The sequence below is a fragment of the Alexandromys fortis genome, unplaced genomic scaffold, assembly GCF_014885135.2.
Source record: "Alexandromys fortis isolate MF-2015 unplaced genomic scaffold, M_Fortis_MF-2015_v1.1 scaffold_13, whole genome shotgun sequence".
In the NCBI taxonomy this organism is placed as follows: domain Eukaryota; kingdom Metazoa; phylum Chordata; class Mammalia; order Rodentia; family Cricetidae; genus Alexandromys; species Alexandromys fortis.
This window is the reverse complement of record NW_026067908.1, coordinates 9,376,564-9,395,050: the sequence shown is the minus strand read 5'-3', so window position 1 is coordinate 9,395,050 and position 18,487 is coordinate 9,376,564. Positions and strand designations below refer to the sequence as shown.

The following is an 18,487-nucleotide window of genomic DNA, read 5'->3' as shown; positions in this document are numbered from 1 at the left end:
TCCCGCACACTGACCCTGTGTCTCTTCTCTCTCCTCTCATGTGCTTGGTGTTCCAGGTGCATCGTCAAGATTACGGGAGAGATGGTCTTGTCCTTCCCCGCCGGCATCACCAGACACTTTGCCAACAACCCATCCCCAGCCGCTCTGACTTTTCGGGTGATAAATTCCAGCAGGTTAGAGCACGTCCTGCCGAACCCCCAACTTCTCTGCTGGTAAATATGATTCTGCATACAGTTTTAAAGAGATGATTAGCTTAGCACCCTGTGTCTGCCTGAGGAGAGTTCCATTGCAAGAATAGCGCCGTGACTGATTCCCCCACAGTGCAGATGTGCACAGAGATCTGACACCCAGACAGCGGCTTTGTGTGCTAGCTGTCAAGTTTTCTGTGTGTGGTGCTGTGTGCGAATATGTAATTCCGTGTGCGTTTGTGTGTTTTAGTGGCCAACTTCTAAAGGGGTTAAAGAGGCATTTAAGGCAAGTCCATATTAGGGACAACATAGACATGCCTGTTTCACTTGTTACTAATAAACAGTAAAGAAGAACAGTAGGTGATGAGCCCAATAAAAGAAAAATTTCTTGTGGTATGAACACTGTTTTAAGTGAAATAATATGGGAACTGTGGGCTATTTTTTCCACATAAATTTACAAGCCTTTTCAGTGAAGCCCACAGTTTTACTATAATGGTCATTGTTGGCACAGCTCACACCAGGGAAGGTTATGTGGATTTGTTCCCATAAATGCACACTTTCTCATTTCAAATCTGAAATGATGTCTGTATTAGGCATGGATGTGCATGTGTTCCTGGCTTACTGTGGGGGTGACAAAAGGAGTCGTTCTTGGCCACTTCTTCTCCATCACAAAGTGTGGGTATTCTGTTTAGAAGTCTCTCTCTAAAGTGCCCACACTCTTCCTTTTCAGCATGTTTCCTTGAGTTAGTCCCAACACCATGTCCCCGGACTGTCGCGGTAACAATTGTTTCCCTCCCTGGCTCCAATCTGGCCCTGCTCCAATCGCATTTACAGCCACTGACCTTGAGGAGACTGCTCTTTGCTCACAACTGACCAGTGGCATCACATGACACACGCCCCAGAATCTCAACTTGTCGCCGTTGGTTTTGAGCATCTACCCAAATCTATGTGTCTGTTCTCCTCATTAATCCCTACCTATCAAAAATGAGTGAAGTTCTGCCCCACATCAGGGCTTGGCAGGAACGTCGCTATCTTGTAACACTACCCTCCCCTTCTTCCTCGGGGGTCTCAGCTCCTCTGTCTCACCTGTTCCTCCCCTGCCCTCTCCAGCCGCACTGACCATCTCCAAAGTCAACGATGTCTCGTTGTCTTTCTCTGGAAACTCGCCATCCTTTCCATTGAAATTTTTCGATCTATTTGTTTGTTCATTCGCCACCCTGTCCCCATGAGATAGCACCATCCAGAGGGCGTGCCACTTGGCTGGCCCTTCATCATGAATGAAGAAGCAGCTGCAATGTAGATCAGGCGAGTGGTCCTTAAACAGACTGCTGACACCTGCTATCAGTGATGCTAAGCTTTTCAGAGAGCCAAGACTCTGCTGTCCCACTATAAGAAACTGTGACTACCACCATAAACTCCAAGGCCATCTTGTTTGTGAATTGAGGTTTTTATTTAGATGCTCTTGGATGCTGACAAAGGAGCGTGGTGGTGGTGGCTACATCCTTTTCAGTTAGTTAAGCCAACCCTTTTCATTTTTGTTGTGTTTTGTTTTCATTTCCAGATAAGCTCCTTCACTGTGTAACTGAGGCTGGCTTTGAACTTGTGATCCTCTTGCCTTGGCCTACTCAAAGCTAGGATTACGTGTGTGCACCTCTGAGTCTTTTAACTGGTTAATTTCTGAAAGTTATTACAAGCAGTTCAAAGGAAAATCTATTTACTCCCCCTTAATTGCATTGGCTGATTAGTTTAGGTAGAACTGAGAGAATGCAGGGGGAGCTACTGAGTACGGATGAGGAACTAGTTACCACTTCAAAGCACCCAGATGTTATTCGGCTGGGTTAGTAGACAGGAGCTCTTGGGACTGTTTGGCAGCAGAGCAGAGCCTCCTTGTGGGAACTGGGAGGCGTACGGGACACCACACCATGCACCGTGTTAAAACCCCCCTGGGGGATGCTCTCAAGAGTTCGGATTGTCAAAGGAGATGGAGAAATCAGAGACCATCTTCTAAAATGCTTCTTGTACAGAAGATGGTGTCAAAGAGATGCTACTTAATCATTGATTTTCCTTTCCATCTTCATAGTGATAATACACAAAATGATGCCAATACCAAGGAATTCTGGGTAAACATGCCAAATTTGATGACTCACCTAAAGAAAGTCTCTGAACAAAAACCCCAGGCTACATATTATAATGTGGACATGCTCAAATATCAGGTAAGCATATGGTACGGTCAGCGTTATCCTACTTCACATTCTAAAGGGCCTACTATTTTATAAAAGCAACATTTTTTTAAATATTATTGAAGTGCTGTAGTTATAAAAACCTTAAGCCTTAAAGAACCATGTGGGGACGAATGAGGATATTAATCAAATACCCATAAATACAAAGTGAGGTGTTTTAGTTTTAAATTATAGAAACAAATGCCCCCAAAAAAGGAACTTGAAAACACACATGCACACTTAATCAAGATTGTAAGTGTTAGAGCTGGAAAAATATGTCAGAGGTTATAAGCTGTCGAAAGCACTTACTGCTCTTGCAGAAGACATGCCTTCATTTCCCAGTCCCCAAGTTGTGGCTCACAACTCCATGGTGGCCCGTAAGTCCAATTCCAGGGGACCCGAGGCCATCTTTTGGCCTCTGCTGGCTCCTGCATGCATGTGGTGTACATAAATTCACACAAGCACACACATATATACATACAAATAATAAATAAATCTATTTTAAATATGATAGATTATTAATAAGTTAGATCAGCATAATCATGGTCAGATCACAAGTGTTCTAATACTTTTAATTTGAAGGGATTGGGTATAAATAACCTGGATTGTTTTCTACTGCGACAGCTTCATGAACTAGCTCTAATGAAGCCTTTGCTAGTAAATAATTCAGTGATGAACCCACAGGGTCCACACCCTAGCCAGAGAGCTATTAGCAATTGACAGGTGCTGAGGGAGTAAGGAGGTGAATTCTGCACGACAGACTAGGAACTCAAACAGGTATCACCGTCTGAAGAGAATATCTTGTTTCTTAATCACAGTCAGGCCTGACCTTTTTCTTGTCCTAGCTCGTTTACTACTGACTCTAACCAGACTGCAGACACTGTCGTTCTTCCAAGCAGAGGACCTGGATTCCGGTCCTGATGTTGACAAACCCCAAAGGAATAAGGACAGTGTCCAGCATTGTCTGCCTGATTGGTTTGTCGTGAAGAGCAAACATGGCATGCATATTAACAGTCAACCTGTTCAGGAGACACTTTCTAGCTATAAGCTAGGCACAGGGCTGTTTCTCCTCGAACCTTCCTGACAACCTAGGAGTCACGCTGTTTGTTACAATCCCCATTTAGCAGGTGAGAAAGTAGCCGAGGTTGAGTGAGGTTACACCTAACTTGTCTAAGACCAATCAGTTTGTTAAGTGGCAGGACTAGAACTCACACCCAAGAGTGTCCAGTCTCCTGGCCTCAGCCCTTAACCAATATGCTGCCTCACCTCCCTAAGGACAGAAAATGCACTCTGAGGTGCTGTAGGGGTTTCCACAGCTGACCTTGGATATGTGATTGTAACCTTAATAGTTTCCTCAAGGACACAGCACTCCCACCCGGAGCCTGAACTTCATTAGTTTACCCTGGAACCCTGTTTGGGAACAGCACAAATAATAATACAGCATGCGGGGTTATAAGCCCAGTCACAGTGGGAGCCAATCACGGTCTCTGGTTTGGTTTGATTGACAGTTGAAACTCACGCCTTCTCTCTCCTATCCTTTGGGTAAGGTGTCTGCCCAGGGCATTCAGTCCACACCTCTGAACTTGGCAGTGAACTGGCGGTGTGAGCCTGCGAGTACTGACCTGCGCATAGATTACAAATACAACACGGACGCCATGACCACCGCAGTGGCCCTTAACAACGTGCAGTTCCTGGTCCCCATAGACGGAGGAGTGACCAAGCTCCAGGCTGTGCTTCCTCCAGCGGTCTGGTAAAAACAAAAACAAAAAAAACTTCCTCCCTCTCTGCTCCTTAAAAGGGCTTCTTCTGGTTAAGGGACTGCAGAGTTTTAGCACCAGGGTTTTTACTGTGGAAAGGGACCTCAGCAAATCTGGGGGGAGGTGGGGGCAGGAGTTGGGGGACCAGTCTTTCCACTAGCAACAGCAAAATAAAGAATACTTATTTAAAATTAATGTGAGCTAACCAATGACTACAATGGAAATTACCTAAGCTAGGTGATTAACAAACACTTCATATCTATTTTCTGGGTAGGTGTGTTCTAAACGCTGTATCACTCTCTAACTATTTTTCTCACATTTCTGTGGCTGGTTAGAATAAGGAGAAGGAAGAACATTTATGTATGTAGGGGTATGTATGAGGTTAGGAAGAGCTACACATCTCGAGGCCCATTTTATTTTAATTAACACTATCTGAAAATGTCGCATCTCCTTGGTATGTAAAAAAAAAAAGCCGTTTGTTTTATTTTCAGGAATGCTGAACAACAAAGAATATTATGGAAAATTCCTGATATCTCCCAGAAGTCAGAAAATGGAGGTAATGTAACCACAGGCTTAAATCTGAGATAACCTGCAGGTGTCGGCCAACTGTGAACCCAAATCCTTGTAGTCCTAGAAAGAAGCAGAATGTTTGTTTAGTTCTTTTAATTTTTTTTCCCCCGGCGAGACACCAAAGAGGAAGGTTCACTAAAAGCCCCTTGATTTTATGGATGTTAAGAACTAAACATCTTAAATCAACCCATTTCTATTAATCTATGCATCTCCATGATGCTGTGGCCTACTGGTAAGGTTTTCCAGCATCTCCTTTGGCAGCTACATGGTGTCTCCTTGACTCCTCCTACTCTCTCTATATAGCTCTGTTTGGATTTCCTGTCTGGCTTTACTCTGCTAAGCCATTAGCCGAAACAGCTTTTTTATTAACCAATGGTAATAAAACAGCATAAGGGGGAATCCCACATCATCTCCCCTTTTCTGTCTAATTAAAAAGGAAGGTTTTAACTTTAACATGGTAAAATTACATATAACAAAATAGGTATCAAGCAAGAATTACAGTTATAATATTTAGTCATCCATCCTATCTTTGTGAATCTAAAGTTTTATACCTAATTTATCTTTTATCATAACTAAGAAAAACTATAATTATCTAATCTTCAACTCCATCGAAGACCCCAAAAAGATGTAATTACCTGCGTAAACAGGATTTGCATTGTAAGCAACTTCTAAAACTCTAGAATTGACAGAGACATATTGCTGCCTGCACAGTCACCCAAAGTTCTTCTGTAACATCGGGGTATCCATCTTCAGCCTACAGGCCCATAGTATCTGGCAGACTTTTCCATGAAGCAGGAAATTTGAAGATCTGTTCTGCCTTGTAATGGCAAAGTTCATCAGTTGCTTTCTTCTGTGTCCTGCAGAATGTCTGGCAGTTTCTTCTGTGAATCAGGAACCCTGAAGGACCATCCCATCTTTTGGAATGTTCAGCAGTCACTTTTCTATGGGTCCTGCATGTGCAGTTCATACAGAATACCATCAAGCAGTCCAGGCAAGAGCAGTTTCTTGCCTAAATGGCTGGCCTTGTCACGTTGAAGGCAAACTCCATAAGGAGTTTCTTTAATGCCCATCAACCTCTCTGAAGTAATTGGTGCTGCCAGAAGCAGACATGTCTCACTGTCAAGAAAAGTCCAAGTTCTTAAAACATTTTAAATTCCATATTATGTATATCTTTGAAAGATTTGAAGAATACCTATTCATCTGAAATATATCTCTGTACATCTAGAAAACCTAACTAACACAATTGAAATTTAATTATTATAGATGACTATCTATTAACCTGTATTTCTTAATATATATTACATTTCAAATGAGCTGCATGAGCATAATACCTTAAAGAAGAGTAGAAATATACATATACACGGTATAACAAAATCAACCTTAAATGTGTATCAATAGACCAGAATCCATACCAATGTATTCATCTCCATACGTATCTTCCACCTCTTTTTTTTTAGAAAGACATTGACTGTGACCATTTAACCATTTATAACCAACCCCCTTTAAATGAAAATAAACATTCATAAACAGTTATTTTAGAAATTTGGGAGTTGGTCTCTCCAAACTGCTTCCTGCTGTTTGTTGGGTGAAGTGTTTTTAGGGGTTCATGGAGACATTTCAGGGGGTCTTGTTCCATCAAACCACATTAGCCTGGAAGAAATCCACAGGTTCTCATCTTCTGTGAAATCAAAAGCAGAACCTCTTTTCCAAAGTAACATATCCTTAGACTCAAATTTTGAAGTCAAGATACCTTTATGTTGGTCTAGCTTAGCATCCCCTTGAATCAAATGTCTCTCTGCAGTCAAAAAATTCAAAGAAAACACAATAATATGTATAACTCAGGCTCTCAGTGTATTTTTTTATCTTTTTGTGGCTTATTTTTCTTTACTCCTTTAATCTGACTGTCTGTACTCTTTCATATTACTTTTAGTGTCTCTTTAAAGACTTTGCTTTCTTTTATAACTGTCTATACTCTTTCTTGATGGAGGAAGGTCATTGGTTAAAAAATAAAGAAACTGCTTGATAGGTTAGAACATAGGTGGGTGGAGTAAACAGAACAGAATGCCAGGAGGAAGAGGAAGTGAGGTAAGACGCCTCAGACAGACACCATGCAGCTCATTGCCAGGGCAGACACGATGAAGCTCCGACCCAAGATGGATGTAGGCTAGAATATTCCTGGTAAGCGCACCTTGGGGTTGCTACACACATTAATAGAAATGGGCCAAGCAGTGTTTATATGAATGCAGTTTGTGTGTTGTTATTTCGGGGCATAAGCTAGCCAGGCAGCCGGGAGCTGGGGCGGCAGGGAAGCGGCCCACAGCTCCCACAACACTTTCTCCTCTCTCTCCCAAGCCTACATACATTTTTAAAACACACTAAGACCCATTTAGAGGTCTATTTCTGTCTGAATCTGTCTTTATTGCCTATTTGTAATCATTTTCTGACTAGGAGTGCTTTTTAAAAAAAAAATGCTAAGTGAGTGTGGCTAGGACCAGCTCCACAGCCCTGCCTGTTTTTCTGCCCAGTCCAATGTAGCATGTTCACTGCCAGCCCCGTGAGCCATGCACACCACCCTAACTCCAGGGACACAGCAGGTATATGCTGCCATTAAGTAATTTGTAACACGCTTCTCACAAACGCCATTTAAGTGCAGAACCTCCTGAAAGAGCCAGAATTCCTTCTGCCAGCATGTACCAAGAAGCCATCTCTTAAAGTAAAGCCATGCAATTTTTTTGCCACTAACAGAGCCAGGAAGACTTTTTTTTTAAAAAAAGGAACTGTGCTTCTGCTTGCCACCAGCAAACAGAATCTATCTGAAACAAAAAATGCAGCTACCAAGAAGCTATGCTTAATTCTGTTCTTTTGTGTTTAGAATTCCTTCCCAAGTTCTCTTCAGTTTTAATGTAGATGTAGTTTGTTGAAATATGGAGCGGCGGCGGGGCTGCATCCCCAACACCCCAGCCGCTTGGCTATCTCATGCCCGAAATAACAACACGCAAACTGTATTCATTTAAGAACTGCTTGGCCCATGAACTCTAGCCCTTACAGGCTAATTCTCGCACCTGGACTAGCCCATTTCTAATAATGTGTGTAAGCACCCCAAGGTGCGCTTACCGGGAAGATTCTAGCCTCTGTCCATCCTGGGAGAGTTGAGCATGGCGTCTCTGCTCCAGCAGAGCTGTCGGGTCTCTCTGGGAGCAGAGCAGAGTCTGACCTCACTTCCTCTTCCGCCCAGCATCCTATTCTGTTTTCTCCTCCCATCTATGTTCCAAGCCATGAGGCCAAGCAGCTGGTTTATTATAACTTAACCAATGAAATCAACAGATTGATATATGACACTCCCACATCAGTAGTTGCCCCATGCTGGTGCCATTTGTAATCGGAGACTGCTCTTTCATTTCCCAGCCACTCAGCCCCAAAGTAATCACTCAGAAACTATATTAATTATAATATTGTCTGGCCAATAGCTTAGGCTTCTTATTGGCTGGCTCTTATATCTTGAATTAGCCCATTTCTATTAATCTGTGTGTCACCATAAGGCTGTTAGATTTCCCAGTATCTTTCTCATTTAGTAGCTACATGGCTCCTCCTTGTCTCCACCTTCTCTCTCTCTCTCTCTCTCTCTCTCTCTCTCTCTCTCTCTCTCTCTCTTTCTCTCTCTCTCTCTATATATATATATACATACATATAGAGAGAATATATATGTATATATACATATATAGAGAGACTAAATATACATATGTATATATATATATGTATATATATAGAGAGAGAGATGTTTAGATTTCCCACCATTAACTAGTGGTAATAAAAATAATTTACAGCATACAGAGGGGAACCCCACATCAACTCATAATACCCAAGGATGCTTTTACTCACCATCATTTTGTAACTGAAGAACATATACTGCTTTCTAGGCTGTCCAGTTTTGCACAGTTGATTTCAGATGCAATTTCAAGGTTATGTGCAAAGTGGCGCTGCCCATCTCTATCTTGCAATAATGCTCTTCTTTTAAAGGCGTAGGTTCTCTACTGGCAAGATTTCAGTTATCCGAAGGCCCAAGCAAACCTTCCCCATTGGTTGTGCAGTTCACGAGTGAAGGAAGCACACTGTCTGGCTGTGACATCGAGCTTGTTGGAGCAGGGTACCGGTTTTCACTCATCAAGAAGAGGTTTGCCGCAGGTAAATGGATAGCTTTGGTTTCGCTGGCAGAAATTGTGCTGCTACCCCTCCTCAAGCAGGAACCAAGTGTTGTTTCTCATCGCCTGCTTCCTCATCCCCATCCCTACCTCCCATTAGAAAGCAGACTGATATTTGAATGAAGTACAGATGAACCGGCAATCCCAGTGGGAAGGCTCTGACTGGGTATGCTGGGTCTGTGTCTTATGTTGGACTGAGCTGCCATCCCCCATGACTGATTTGTATATTAAAGTCAGGGGGATAAGTCCTGCAGCTGTGTTGTCAACAAGATGGACACACGTGGGTTTGACTCGCTCTCCGACCTGAAAATGTATCTTGTTTAAACAGGAGAAAGAGCATTAAAAAAATGTGTAACATACCTAAGTATGGAAGCATTAGATTCCTTGGAAGGTTTTTGTTCAACATCTGGACTTTCTGAATTTTAGAATTGTCTGGCTAAGCTGAGGCCTTGGAATATCTGCTTTTTGACTTTAAAAGCAACCTTTAATGTATCTGTGGCCCGATGGCTCAGTGCTTAAAGACACTTGCCACACTTACAGGTGAAAGGACAAAACCAACTTGGAACAGCTATCCTCTGAGCTCCACACACATGCTATCTCATGCACTCATACATACACACACATCATATATACACACACAGTGATTTTTTTAAGAAAAAAAAAAGAATATGTGTTAGTTTTGAGCTGGTGAGGTGATTCAGTGGATAAAGGTACTTGCAATAAAGCCTGATAACCTGAATTTGACGTCTTGGAATCAGATGATAAAAAGAAAAAAACAACTCCTACAAGTTGTCTCTAACTCGCACACATCTGCCAAAGTACGAATGTTCACATATAGGCCGGGCGGTGGTGGCACATGCCTTTAAAACCAGCACTCAGGAGGCAGAGGGCAGGCGGATCTCTGTGAGTTCGAGGCCAGCCTGGGTCTACAAGAGCTAGTTCCAGAACAGGAACCAAAAGCTATGGAGAAATCCTGTCTCAAAAAATCCACACACACACACACACACACACACACACAAATGTTCACATATATACTCTCCCTCTCTCAAAGAGAAGAGAGAGAGGGAGAGGATAGAAGGAAGAGGAGGAGAAAGGAAGAAGAAAGAAGGAAGAAGAAGGAGAAAAGAAAAGGTCTAGTCTACAGACATAATCTGTTTGCCAAACTGAGTATGGCACAAACCATGATGCTCTTATGGAGATGATTGCCCTTGTCAGTGGCTTGCTGGGGTAAAGCCAGAGCCGTACACATATGAACCAAGCATGTTACCATTCTCCGCTTTTTTTCCCTCTGAGTCCTGGTTTTTACACCTGCAGTTCCGATGCAATTATTAATTATATCCCTTTCACTCTCAAATGAACTAAGTCAGAAATCAATATGAAGAACTTCCCATATTCAGGGACAAATCCCTGACCCACCTGGGCAGGATGCAGCATGCTCAGCAAACTGTCTGTCCACAGAAGTAGAAGGGGTGAGTTTGGATGTGGGAAACTAGGAAACCTGAAAACCTCACCACTTTGTAGGAGTATAGAACCCCAAACATGCAGTGTTTGGCTCCAAGGGGTTGGGCAGGAGGAAAAAGGTCATCGCACCCTTGAGTTTGTGGATAACGTTTTGATCTGTGGTTTTGTTTTGCAGGAAAATACTTGGCAGATAACTAATAAAATCTCATGCAAGGACTTGGAAGACCCATGTCCTGGAGAACTGTTGTATGAGAGACGGGTTTTAATCTGGTTTGATGAAAACCAACCGATATCTATACTTGGGGTCCAGCAACTGGAAGGTCCTGGCTTTCAGCAGTGATTTCCCACACACAGTCCTATGATGATCAATTCTACAGTATTTACTTCTAGGTGTAATATTGTTAACGGTTTTAAAATGTAATTATTGTATTTGTAAACTGTACCTTCATTCCAGTCAGGCACTTAGACACTTGAGTTTTAGTAATTTCCATTCCTGAAGCGGATGTAATTTAAATTGTGGTATGTAAATTTAATAGTAGTCCTGTGGAACGGCACAGTGCTTACAAAGATAGAGTGCATTTTGTCAATATATAAAATTTAAATATAATGTTGATAGTTATCATAAAGGGGGTGCCACACATCAAGAACCTTAAATGGAACCAGAAAAAAAAAAACTTACTTTTCTTCACTCCTTACTATGTTTTCCTCTAGTGCTAAAGAAAACTTCTAGATTCAGTTTAGTGGGTTAAACTCAGAAACTATTTCAGAAAAAAAAATTCTAAAGTTACAGCATATTCAAAGAGAAGCATTAATTACCACTTTTTAAAAAAAAGCTTTTTTTTCAAACTGCAAATTTCATAAAAATGCAAACTGTGTAAACAGGGCCTCTTATTTTTATAACTTGTGTAAAAAGGGGAAAAGCAATTCATATTTAAAGTTTAAGTATATTAAATTCTATCCAAGAGTGCAGAGGATGTTGGAATTTTACCTGATCCCATGCCCCCATCTCTGCAGTTTAGCAGATGTGGAGATTGCTAAACCATCAGATTAAAGCCAACATAATTTTTAAAGTTTCAAGACTTTCTGTAGCTGAACTGGTTAATATTTTTGCACAATTGCTCAGAGCAGAGGGGCTTGTCTCTTCCAGCATCCAGGAGTACCCCGTTCCTTCTTTACTCACAAGAATCAAAACATTGAGAATATGGACCTTAGAGGGGGAAAAAAAAGTTGCCTGTTTTGATCCAAAAAGAGAATTTTAAACTTATCATGTACATCTTTGGGGAAGGAAGAAATAAGCTTTATATATTAAATTCTATTAATCTTGTTGTCCTATGAATATTTTTGAATGATTTTAAGATTCATTGTATAAAACTATGAATCTTTGCTGTTCTTGGGGAATGGGAAGCACAGGGCAGTTGCCTTGAAGCTCCGTAAATACCACAGTTCTGGGACTGGGGTGGGGGGTATGCCCCACAGGACAGGATCGGAGCATTGTCCTGTGAGGTCTGAAGATTCAGTCTTCCAGGAAGCCGCCAGTTGTTTCAACAGAGCAGTTCCTGTTCCGGACTATCCTGCAATTGAGTTGGGGTGTGTAGCCTTCGCTGCTGAATTTCATTTTGTATTCACTCAAATTTGACAAAGATCTTCAGCTCCCTTCAATTCTAAAATCAGATTAAATTTTTTTAAGTCTTACTTCAACCGTGAGATTTCAATTGGCAGCTGTTTCTGGCGAGCTCCATAGATTAGTCTATGTTCTCTTCAGTCAATGCTTGCTAGAAGAATGTCCAGTCCAAGATGATCTGTTTTACCTGGGAATAATTCAACTATTCAAAAAAAAAAGAAAAAAAGAAAAGAAAAAAAAGGCTCTTCCCCAAAGCAGCCTGGCTTTGAAGGTTTAGGGTTTGGTTTTTTTTTTTTTTTTTGGTCTTTTTTTTTTTTGAACAAACTAATTTGTTCACAATAAGTTTGGTTTTGAAACAAAAATAGAGAAATAAAATGTAAAACTTAAATCTTATGGAACATGGGGAAATGAAAATTTAAGCCAATGGAGGGTAAGGAGCAGAAAAATGAAATCTATCTACAATGTGATTATAAAATGTTTTTAAGTAGTCAATTCATGGAAAAACATCAAATATTAACAAGAAAGCATATTAAAAATGTGTAAATATTACTGTTTCTCATGTCTTTCTCTTTATATCTTATTTTATATCGCTTTAGAATGAATTGCTCCTTAAATACATGGTGTTTCTTCCCAAAGAATAATTTTATGGATATCGTAAAAACGTATTTAAGAGATAGAGATTTGAATAGTCTCTAACATTATTCAAATGTTTCCAGGAATCAAATTCAAAACTGTGAAGAAATCCTGTAATCCCTTAATTGACTTTGGCAAAATGGAATGGCAGTTGGTGATCTCAAAATTAAGGCTTGAATATTCCGAGCTTCAGTGGGGGAATGGGTGGTTCCTTCCAGTTCAGAAACTGGGTCAAGTAGCCTATGCCCACACCAGGAATGGACTGGTGTCCCAACTGGTTTTAATCTTGCAGGCTTCCATCTCCTGTCAGAGCTGGTATCTGCAGCACTGTGGGATAAGAATTCATGTTCTGAGATAGGGGTCCTCATCAAGGCAAAGTTTCAGTTAACAGTATCCATGGAGTCAGGTTCCCTTCTGTCCAAAGAAAGTGGGTTAGCAGGTAACAGATGGTTTGCAGGACAGCGAGCTGAATTAAGAGCAAGTTCTGGTTAGCCACAGAGCTGTTTCCTAAAAGCGCTTGTTCTTAAGCTGATAGGAAGTGTAAATGTTTTATTTTGGCCACGTAGAAAGTCTGTTTTTCCTCTTCAAAGAAATTCCCTGTTTTTATGAAATTTTAAAAAATAAATTCCTGTTTACATTGGTCTGAATTTTATCATAATTGGCCTTGCAATTACTAATCTAAAACTCCGAGTGCTACACCCACGGCTCAAATGACCATTCCCTGTGTGATATTTGGGACACAGTTTACCTGTCCGTGTGCAGAGGGTTCCGAGTGACGGGAAGGTCAAAGGGAGATAGTAGTGCTTTTTGCTGTTCTGTAAACGTCTTCTCACTCCCAGTCTGCAAAGCCTGAGAGCCGTAGCTACGCACATTTCCACTTTGAAGTCTCCTTCTGGAGGGATCAAACCTACCTTAGCTACCACTGCTGTCCGCTGTGCGGGCTCAGAGGAGTCCCTGCCCCCTTCTCACCTGTAGTGTGCGACGGGATCCGTAGGTCGCTTTCGAGCTTTTTGTAATGGAACTTTTATTTTTCTAATAATAAAACTGTTCCTGGAATCCTAGAAAGCAGAATGTTGCCGAGCATTGAGGGGCTCTCCTCCAGACACTGAAACATAGACTCACAATACCTAAAGGGCTTCAAAGTACCTTCTGACTCTAGGGACTGGCCGTTCTGCTTTACCCAGATAAACCACCCAGAAATAAGAACATGCGCATTCACAGTGGTTCATGGCCACGCAATAAAAAGAGTTGTGCAGCGAGTGCACCGCAGCTGCCAGTCCCTGCAGATAATGCTTCGTTCAACCTCAAAAAAAAAAAAAAAAAAAAAAAAAAAAAGAGGTAAAGATTCTTTTCAATCCTTATTTTCCTAATGACGGTATGAGGTTTATTTCCCCAGAGCGACACCACAGGACCCAAAGAACCCCAACTGTCCTAAGCGACAGAATGAGTACCTTGCTGTTTCATTTGGTTAATTTTTGGGAGAATAATCGAGTTGGATGTCAAAATAAAAGGCACTGTGAAAGGATTACAGGTGGGCCTGATAAAATGTTATTTCAAAAGAACTGATGTCTCTCAGAGGATGCTATGTGGCACCCTTACTTCGAGTAATGATTTCAATTGGGGCCCTGTCTCAGAACCTAGACAGACTGCAAATGGATACCATCAAGTCTTTATAAATCTCTAGGGATAGTACTTGGGGATATGTTTATTGATAAGCATCCAAAATCTGAGCATCACGACTCTGATAGATCTCTAGGGCCCTTTTTACTGCTCACAAAATAGCAGACTGGAATATTAATTTCAAAGGCAAATGCCGTTTTCCTAGTGTTTTTCCTCAATTCAGTCTAATAATAGCTACTAGGGACTCTGGAGCGCTGGCCTGGAAATTGACATTGTTTCATAGACTCTTGGCTTCCTAAGCATAGATGAGCCTCTTCCAAAAATAATTGTATCAATTTTTCCTATGTTTGCCTTTTCTCAAAGCAATCACAAGTTGTCAATGAATGTTAAATGATAGTAAAATATGCAAATATCCACTTGTGAGGTGTGTGTGTGTGTGTGTGTGTGTATGTTACAGCTTTCTTTTCCCCCAAAGAGGATGCATTTTACAAAATCACAGTCAGTGAAAATGTATACAGTTTGTCATGGGATAGTTTCTGTTTGGCAGCTTCTAAACACCAAAAGCAAAATTACTAGTAATATCAAAGTAGGCTCAGAATACAGCTTAGAAACTTAATATACGGGAGGGTGGTGTTCTTGTGACGCCCCCGGATGTTCTCACTAACCAAGCAGTCAAATTGTTGGCATAAATAAACAGCTCAGGCCGAGTGACACCTGATGCCCCTCTCTACCATGCTCATGTATCTCTTGAGCTTTGCTGGACCGTCCTCACTCCTTTGGCTTTCTGTTTGTGTTGTGTTGGCTTTGTTTGTTCCTTTGGCAAACAATGGAGAAAGCCGTTCTCTCTCACTTATGAGTTAAATATGGCTTCTCTCATGTTTTGTGTTAATCCATACAATCGTGAGAAGCGAGACAGACATGCACCCTCTACAACTCCTTATGTTAAAAAGGAAACATATGGAAAGCACTGACCTTTCTCGCCTATCGCTGCTCAGGGACTGTGTTATCTTCCGCAAGGCAGAATTACATCGTTAGGACCCAACCGAAGTAAAGTCCTTTGTGAATGACTCAGGTTTTGGTTAGCTGAGAGGATGAGTCAGGCTGGCCTTTCTGATTGATCCCAGGTTTAGTTTCTGCTTTCTATCCTAAGCAGGCAGTGCTGCACAAAAAGAAGAGGCTTGTTGACATGTGTCATAAGTATAATAATCTAGCCTCCAGATTTCACTTCTGATTTCCTTCCTTTATTCCTGGAGCACGTTGCCTGTGCTAAATATACATCGTTAGCCTCGTTAGAGAAAAGAGGTTTCAGCGCAAAGCCAATACAGACGAAAGTGACCCCTATTGCTGTTGTAAAGAGAAGGAAGTATAGTAGGTTAGGAGTGCACTTATTGGTGTTTTCCAAACCGTGTGGCTTGCGAGCCCAAGCAAGCTTTCATTGTGTTGTGAAACACACGGTCCTTTGCCACAATCGTCACTCTTCGGATATGGGCAATAACTGTCACAGTTCATGGAACTTAGAATGTCGCGGAACTGGGAAGAGGGTGTTTTTATTTATAAGGATACCTTGAGGAACTTCAGGAAACCTTCCTTTTAATTCTAGTTCACAGCTCCCCTGGAGGACGTGTAAGTCAAATATTATAAGAAGGAAGGGTAGGTTAAGCTTGTAGCTTTAAGGGGATTTTGGCCATTGGACATGAATTGTTATCTGGGCTCACTAGTATCTTTCAGTGAATTTTAACTTTATTGTCTAAAGAACTCTTAACCCGACATGGAAATATTTTAATTTTTTTAAGACCTGAGTCTGTGATCAACACTTCAAGCCCCTATTTGTTGAAAAGATTTCAGATTCTTGAAGTCATTAACACTAGTGAAGAATCTTCAGTTATATTTGACTAAACAGCTTCAAGAAGCCAAATCATGTCTGAGCGATACTGATAGTATTTTTACATGAATTTTGGAATTCTGTGAAACCACTTTGGTTAAGGCCAAGAGCAATATACCGCTTTCTCAGCAAAGTCAGAGGGCTAACCCTGAGTGTCGGGTTTTGTTTTGCCTTTTGCTTTTTTTTAAACTAATTTTCTAACATAAAGTCAAATTATAAAATGTTCCTTTATTTAAACTTGTTTATACTAGACAGAAAAGACATTTACATCTTTTGAATGCAATCCAGCCTTTTGTCCATTCAGATCTCTGTAAGTTTCCTGCTTCATAGACTGAGTATATCATCCATATATTAGCACCAACTGACTCATTGAACTTCCATTAACTTATTGACATCGTGACATCGTTTCTGGCAAAATGAATGTTGAATGTCATTTATTCATCATCACCTTAAGCTATTTAAAATAATCTATCAAATGACTATCTCATAAGATCCAAAACCTGGTATTTTTCTTAGGGGTCCCTCGGATGACAGTTCTTAAAGCTGCATTGATTCCAAGGACTGGTTTTTGATTACTGCTTTTAAAATGAATATGCATAAAAGAGATTGGTGCCTCTCTCTCTCTCTCTCTCTCTCTCTCTCTCTCTCTCTCTCTCTCTCTCTCTCTNTCTCTCTCTCTCTCTCTCTCTCTCTCTCTCTCTCTCTCTCTCTCTCTCTCTCTCTCCCCTGCCCACCCATTCCCCTGCATCCTTCTCCCACCCACCTCACCCCACCCTGCCCCTTATCTCTGCCAAAGGGAACTTGAAAATTGATGTTGAGTGCTTATTTTGGAAACCAGAAGGAGATATGGTGGTGACCCTCTAGTCTTACCTACCACAGAGCTACCCTGAATGCCAGGCAGGGATTCCTAGGGCTGAGTTCTGGCTGCTTGAACACCAGTGTGTTTCAAGTGAAAAGATTCCTCATTAGTTTACCATGTGTATAGGGCAAAGCCTGTTGGTCAGCTTGAATCATCATCCCACTAAGAGGCAGTGTAAGCCATCGGTGTTTTACTCTTCTTTAACAATAAAAAACCAGGAAAGGCATCACAGAGAATTCTTGCTGTGTTTCTATCTATAATGCAATCCATTCAGTCAGTGAAGAAGATGTTTATAAATGTGTACTTTGACCTGGTAGTGGCCTTTATTTCAAATTATCTGTGATCCATGTAGCAAAAGTACACTGACTCTCTTTATAATTCTGTACTGAATATTATCATCACGCAAAACATCTTGGACATAAAATAGTTACAGAAGAAACTGTGCGTTCAAATACTCAAGGTGTATTTTAAATTGAGTCGACAAGTCAATGTCTCGTCTTTTTCTCACCCTGTTCAGTCCACCCATGTTCCCTGACCCTTACTGCCTAATCTGCAGTCCAGCTCTAGTGCTTCCTGTGTGCCCACACCGACAAAGCAGCAGAGGCTTGCTCCCTCCGAGGACAGCTGGGAGCTCTCTCTCTACTGGGCAAGGGTGGCAGGAATGTGGCTGGACAGATTGAAAATAATCATGATACCATCTTTACGTCACTCGCCTTATGAGTTAGTAAAAGTGTGACTATCACTTTTTGTAACAGGTGATTTTTATAACTGTTCTTTCCTCCATGATTCTTCGAGTCACCCAGCTCACAAAATCTTGAATATGCAATTACTCATCATGATGTATTACTGCAAATAGGGTTCCCATTTCAAACTGCAGTTTAATGTAAGTTGTTATCGAAATGTGATTTTTTTCCTGGAAAATAAATGAAAAATATGAAAAATAAACTGACCCGTGAACCTTTTATTTCCTGTATCTTAAAATTTTGGCTACATTCTTGGAAAACATAATTACATAATTAAGGGAGGGGTTGGTGGACCCACTGTCTGGCAAAGTCAAGGGCTTTCTAGTGGGAGGAACACAGTTTCATGATTTGACTAGAGACCTGAGCAGGTTACATCATAGTTCTCAATATATCCTCACAAAAATAAAACAGAATAACGGGGTCTCTACATCATGGGGTCTTTAAGCAGCTTAAATGGGGTACCGGCTATTGATCACCAAATAGAGCTACCTCGTTGGTAGTAGTCAAGAAGTAATTTCCTGCTCTTTGTGAAAACGTGGGTCGGGATGGCCTTGAGGGCTCTTTGAACACTAGGCTGGAATCCAGCTGCTCAGCTTCCATCCTGGCTTCTGAGAACCAGGAGGACGTTTGTCAAGGACCACACAGTAGCCTGACCCCAAACAGCCTGCACTCCTAACTTCCTCAGCTTCAGGAGTCTAGTCTTACTAAGCTTTAGTAGTTCCTTGTCCACGGAGG

General features: G+C 41.3%; 1 protein-coding gene across 10 annotated transcripts in view; it reads left to right on the top strand.

The window, feature by feature from the left end:
• Positions 1 to 16,758, top strand: part of Sgip1 (SH3GL interacting endocytic adaptor 1) — a 195,205-nt gene extending 178,447 nt beyond the window's left edge. For all 10 annotated transcript variants that reach the window (XM_050136056.1, XM_050136055.1, XM_050136048.1 and 7 more), the window contains 6 exons: positions 57 to 212; positions 2,269 to 2,401; positions 3,955 to 4,157; positions 4,656 to 4,720; positions 8,752 to 8,916; positions 10,570 to 16,758. In XM_050136056.1, the coding sequence (XP_049992013.1) occupies positions 57 to 212; positions 2,269 to 2,401; positions 3,955 to 4,157; positions 4,656 to 4,720; positions 8,752 to 8,916; positions 10,570 to 10,592 (745 nt within the window). In that variant the 3' untranslated portion in view covers positions 10,593 to 16,758. The remainder of the gene's footprint in view (positions 1 to 56; positions 213 to 2,268; positions 2,402 to 3,954; positions 4,158 to 4,655; positions 4,721 to 8,751; positions 8,917 to 10,569) is intronic.
• The last annotated feature ends 1,729 nt before the right edge of the window (positions 16,759 to 18,487 follow it).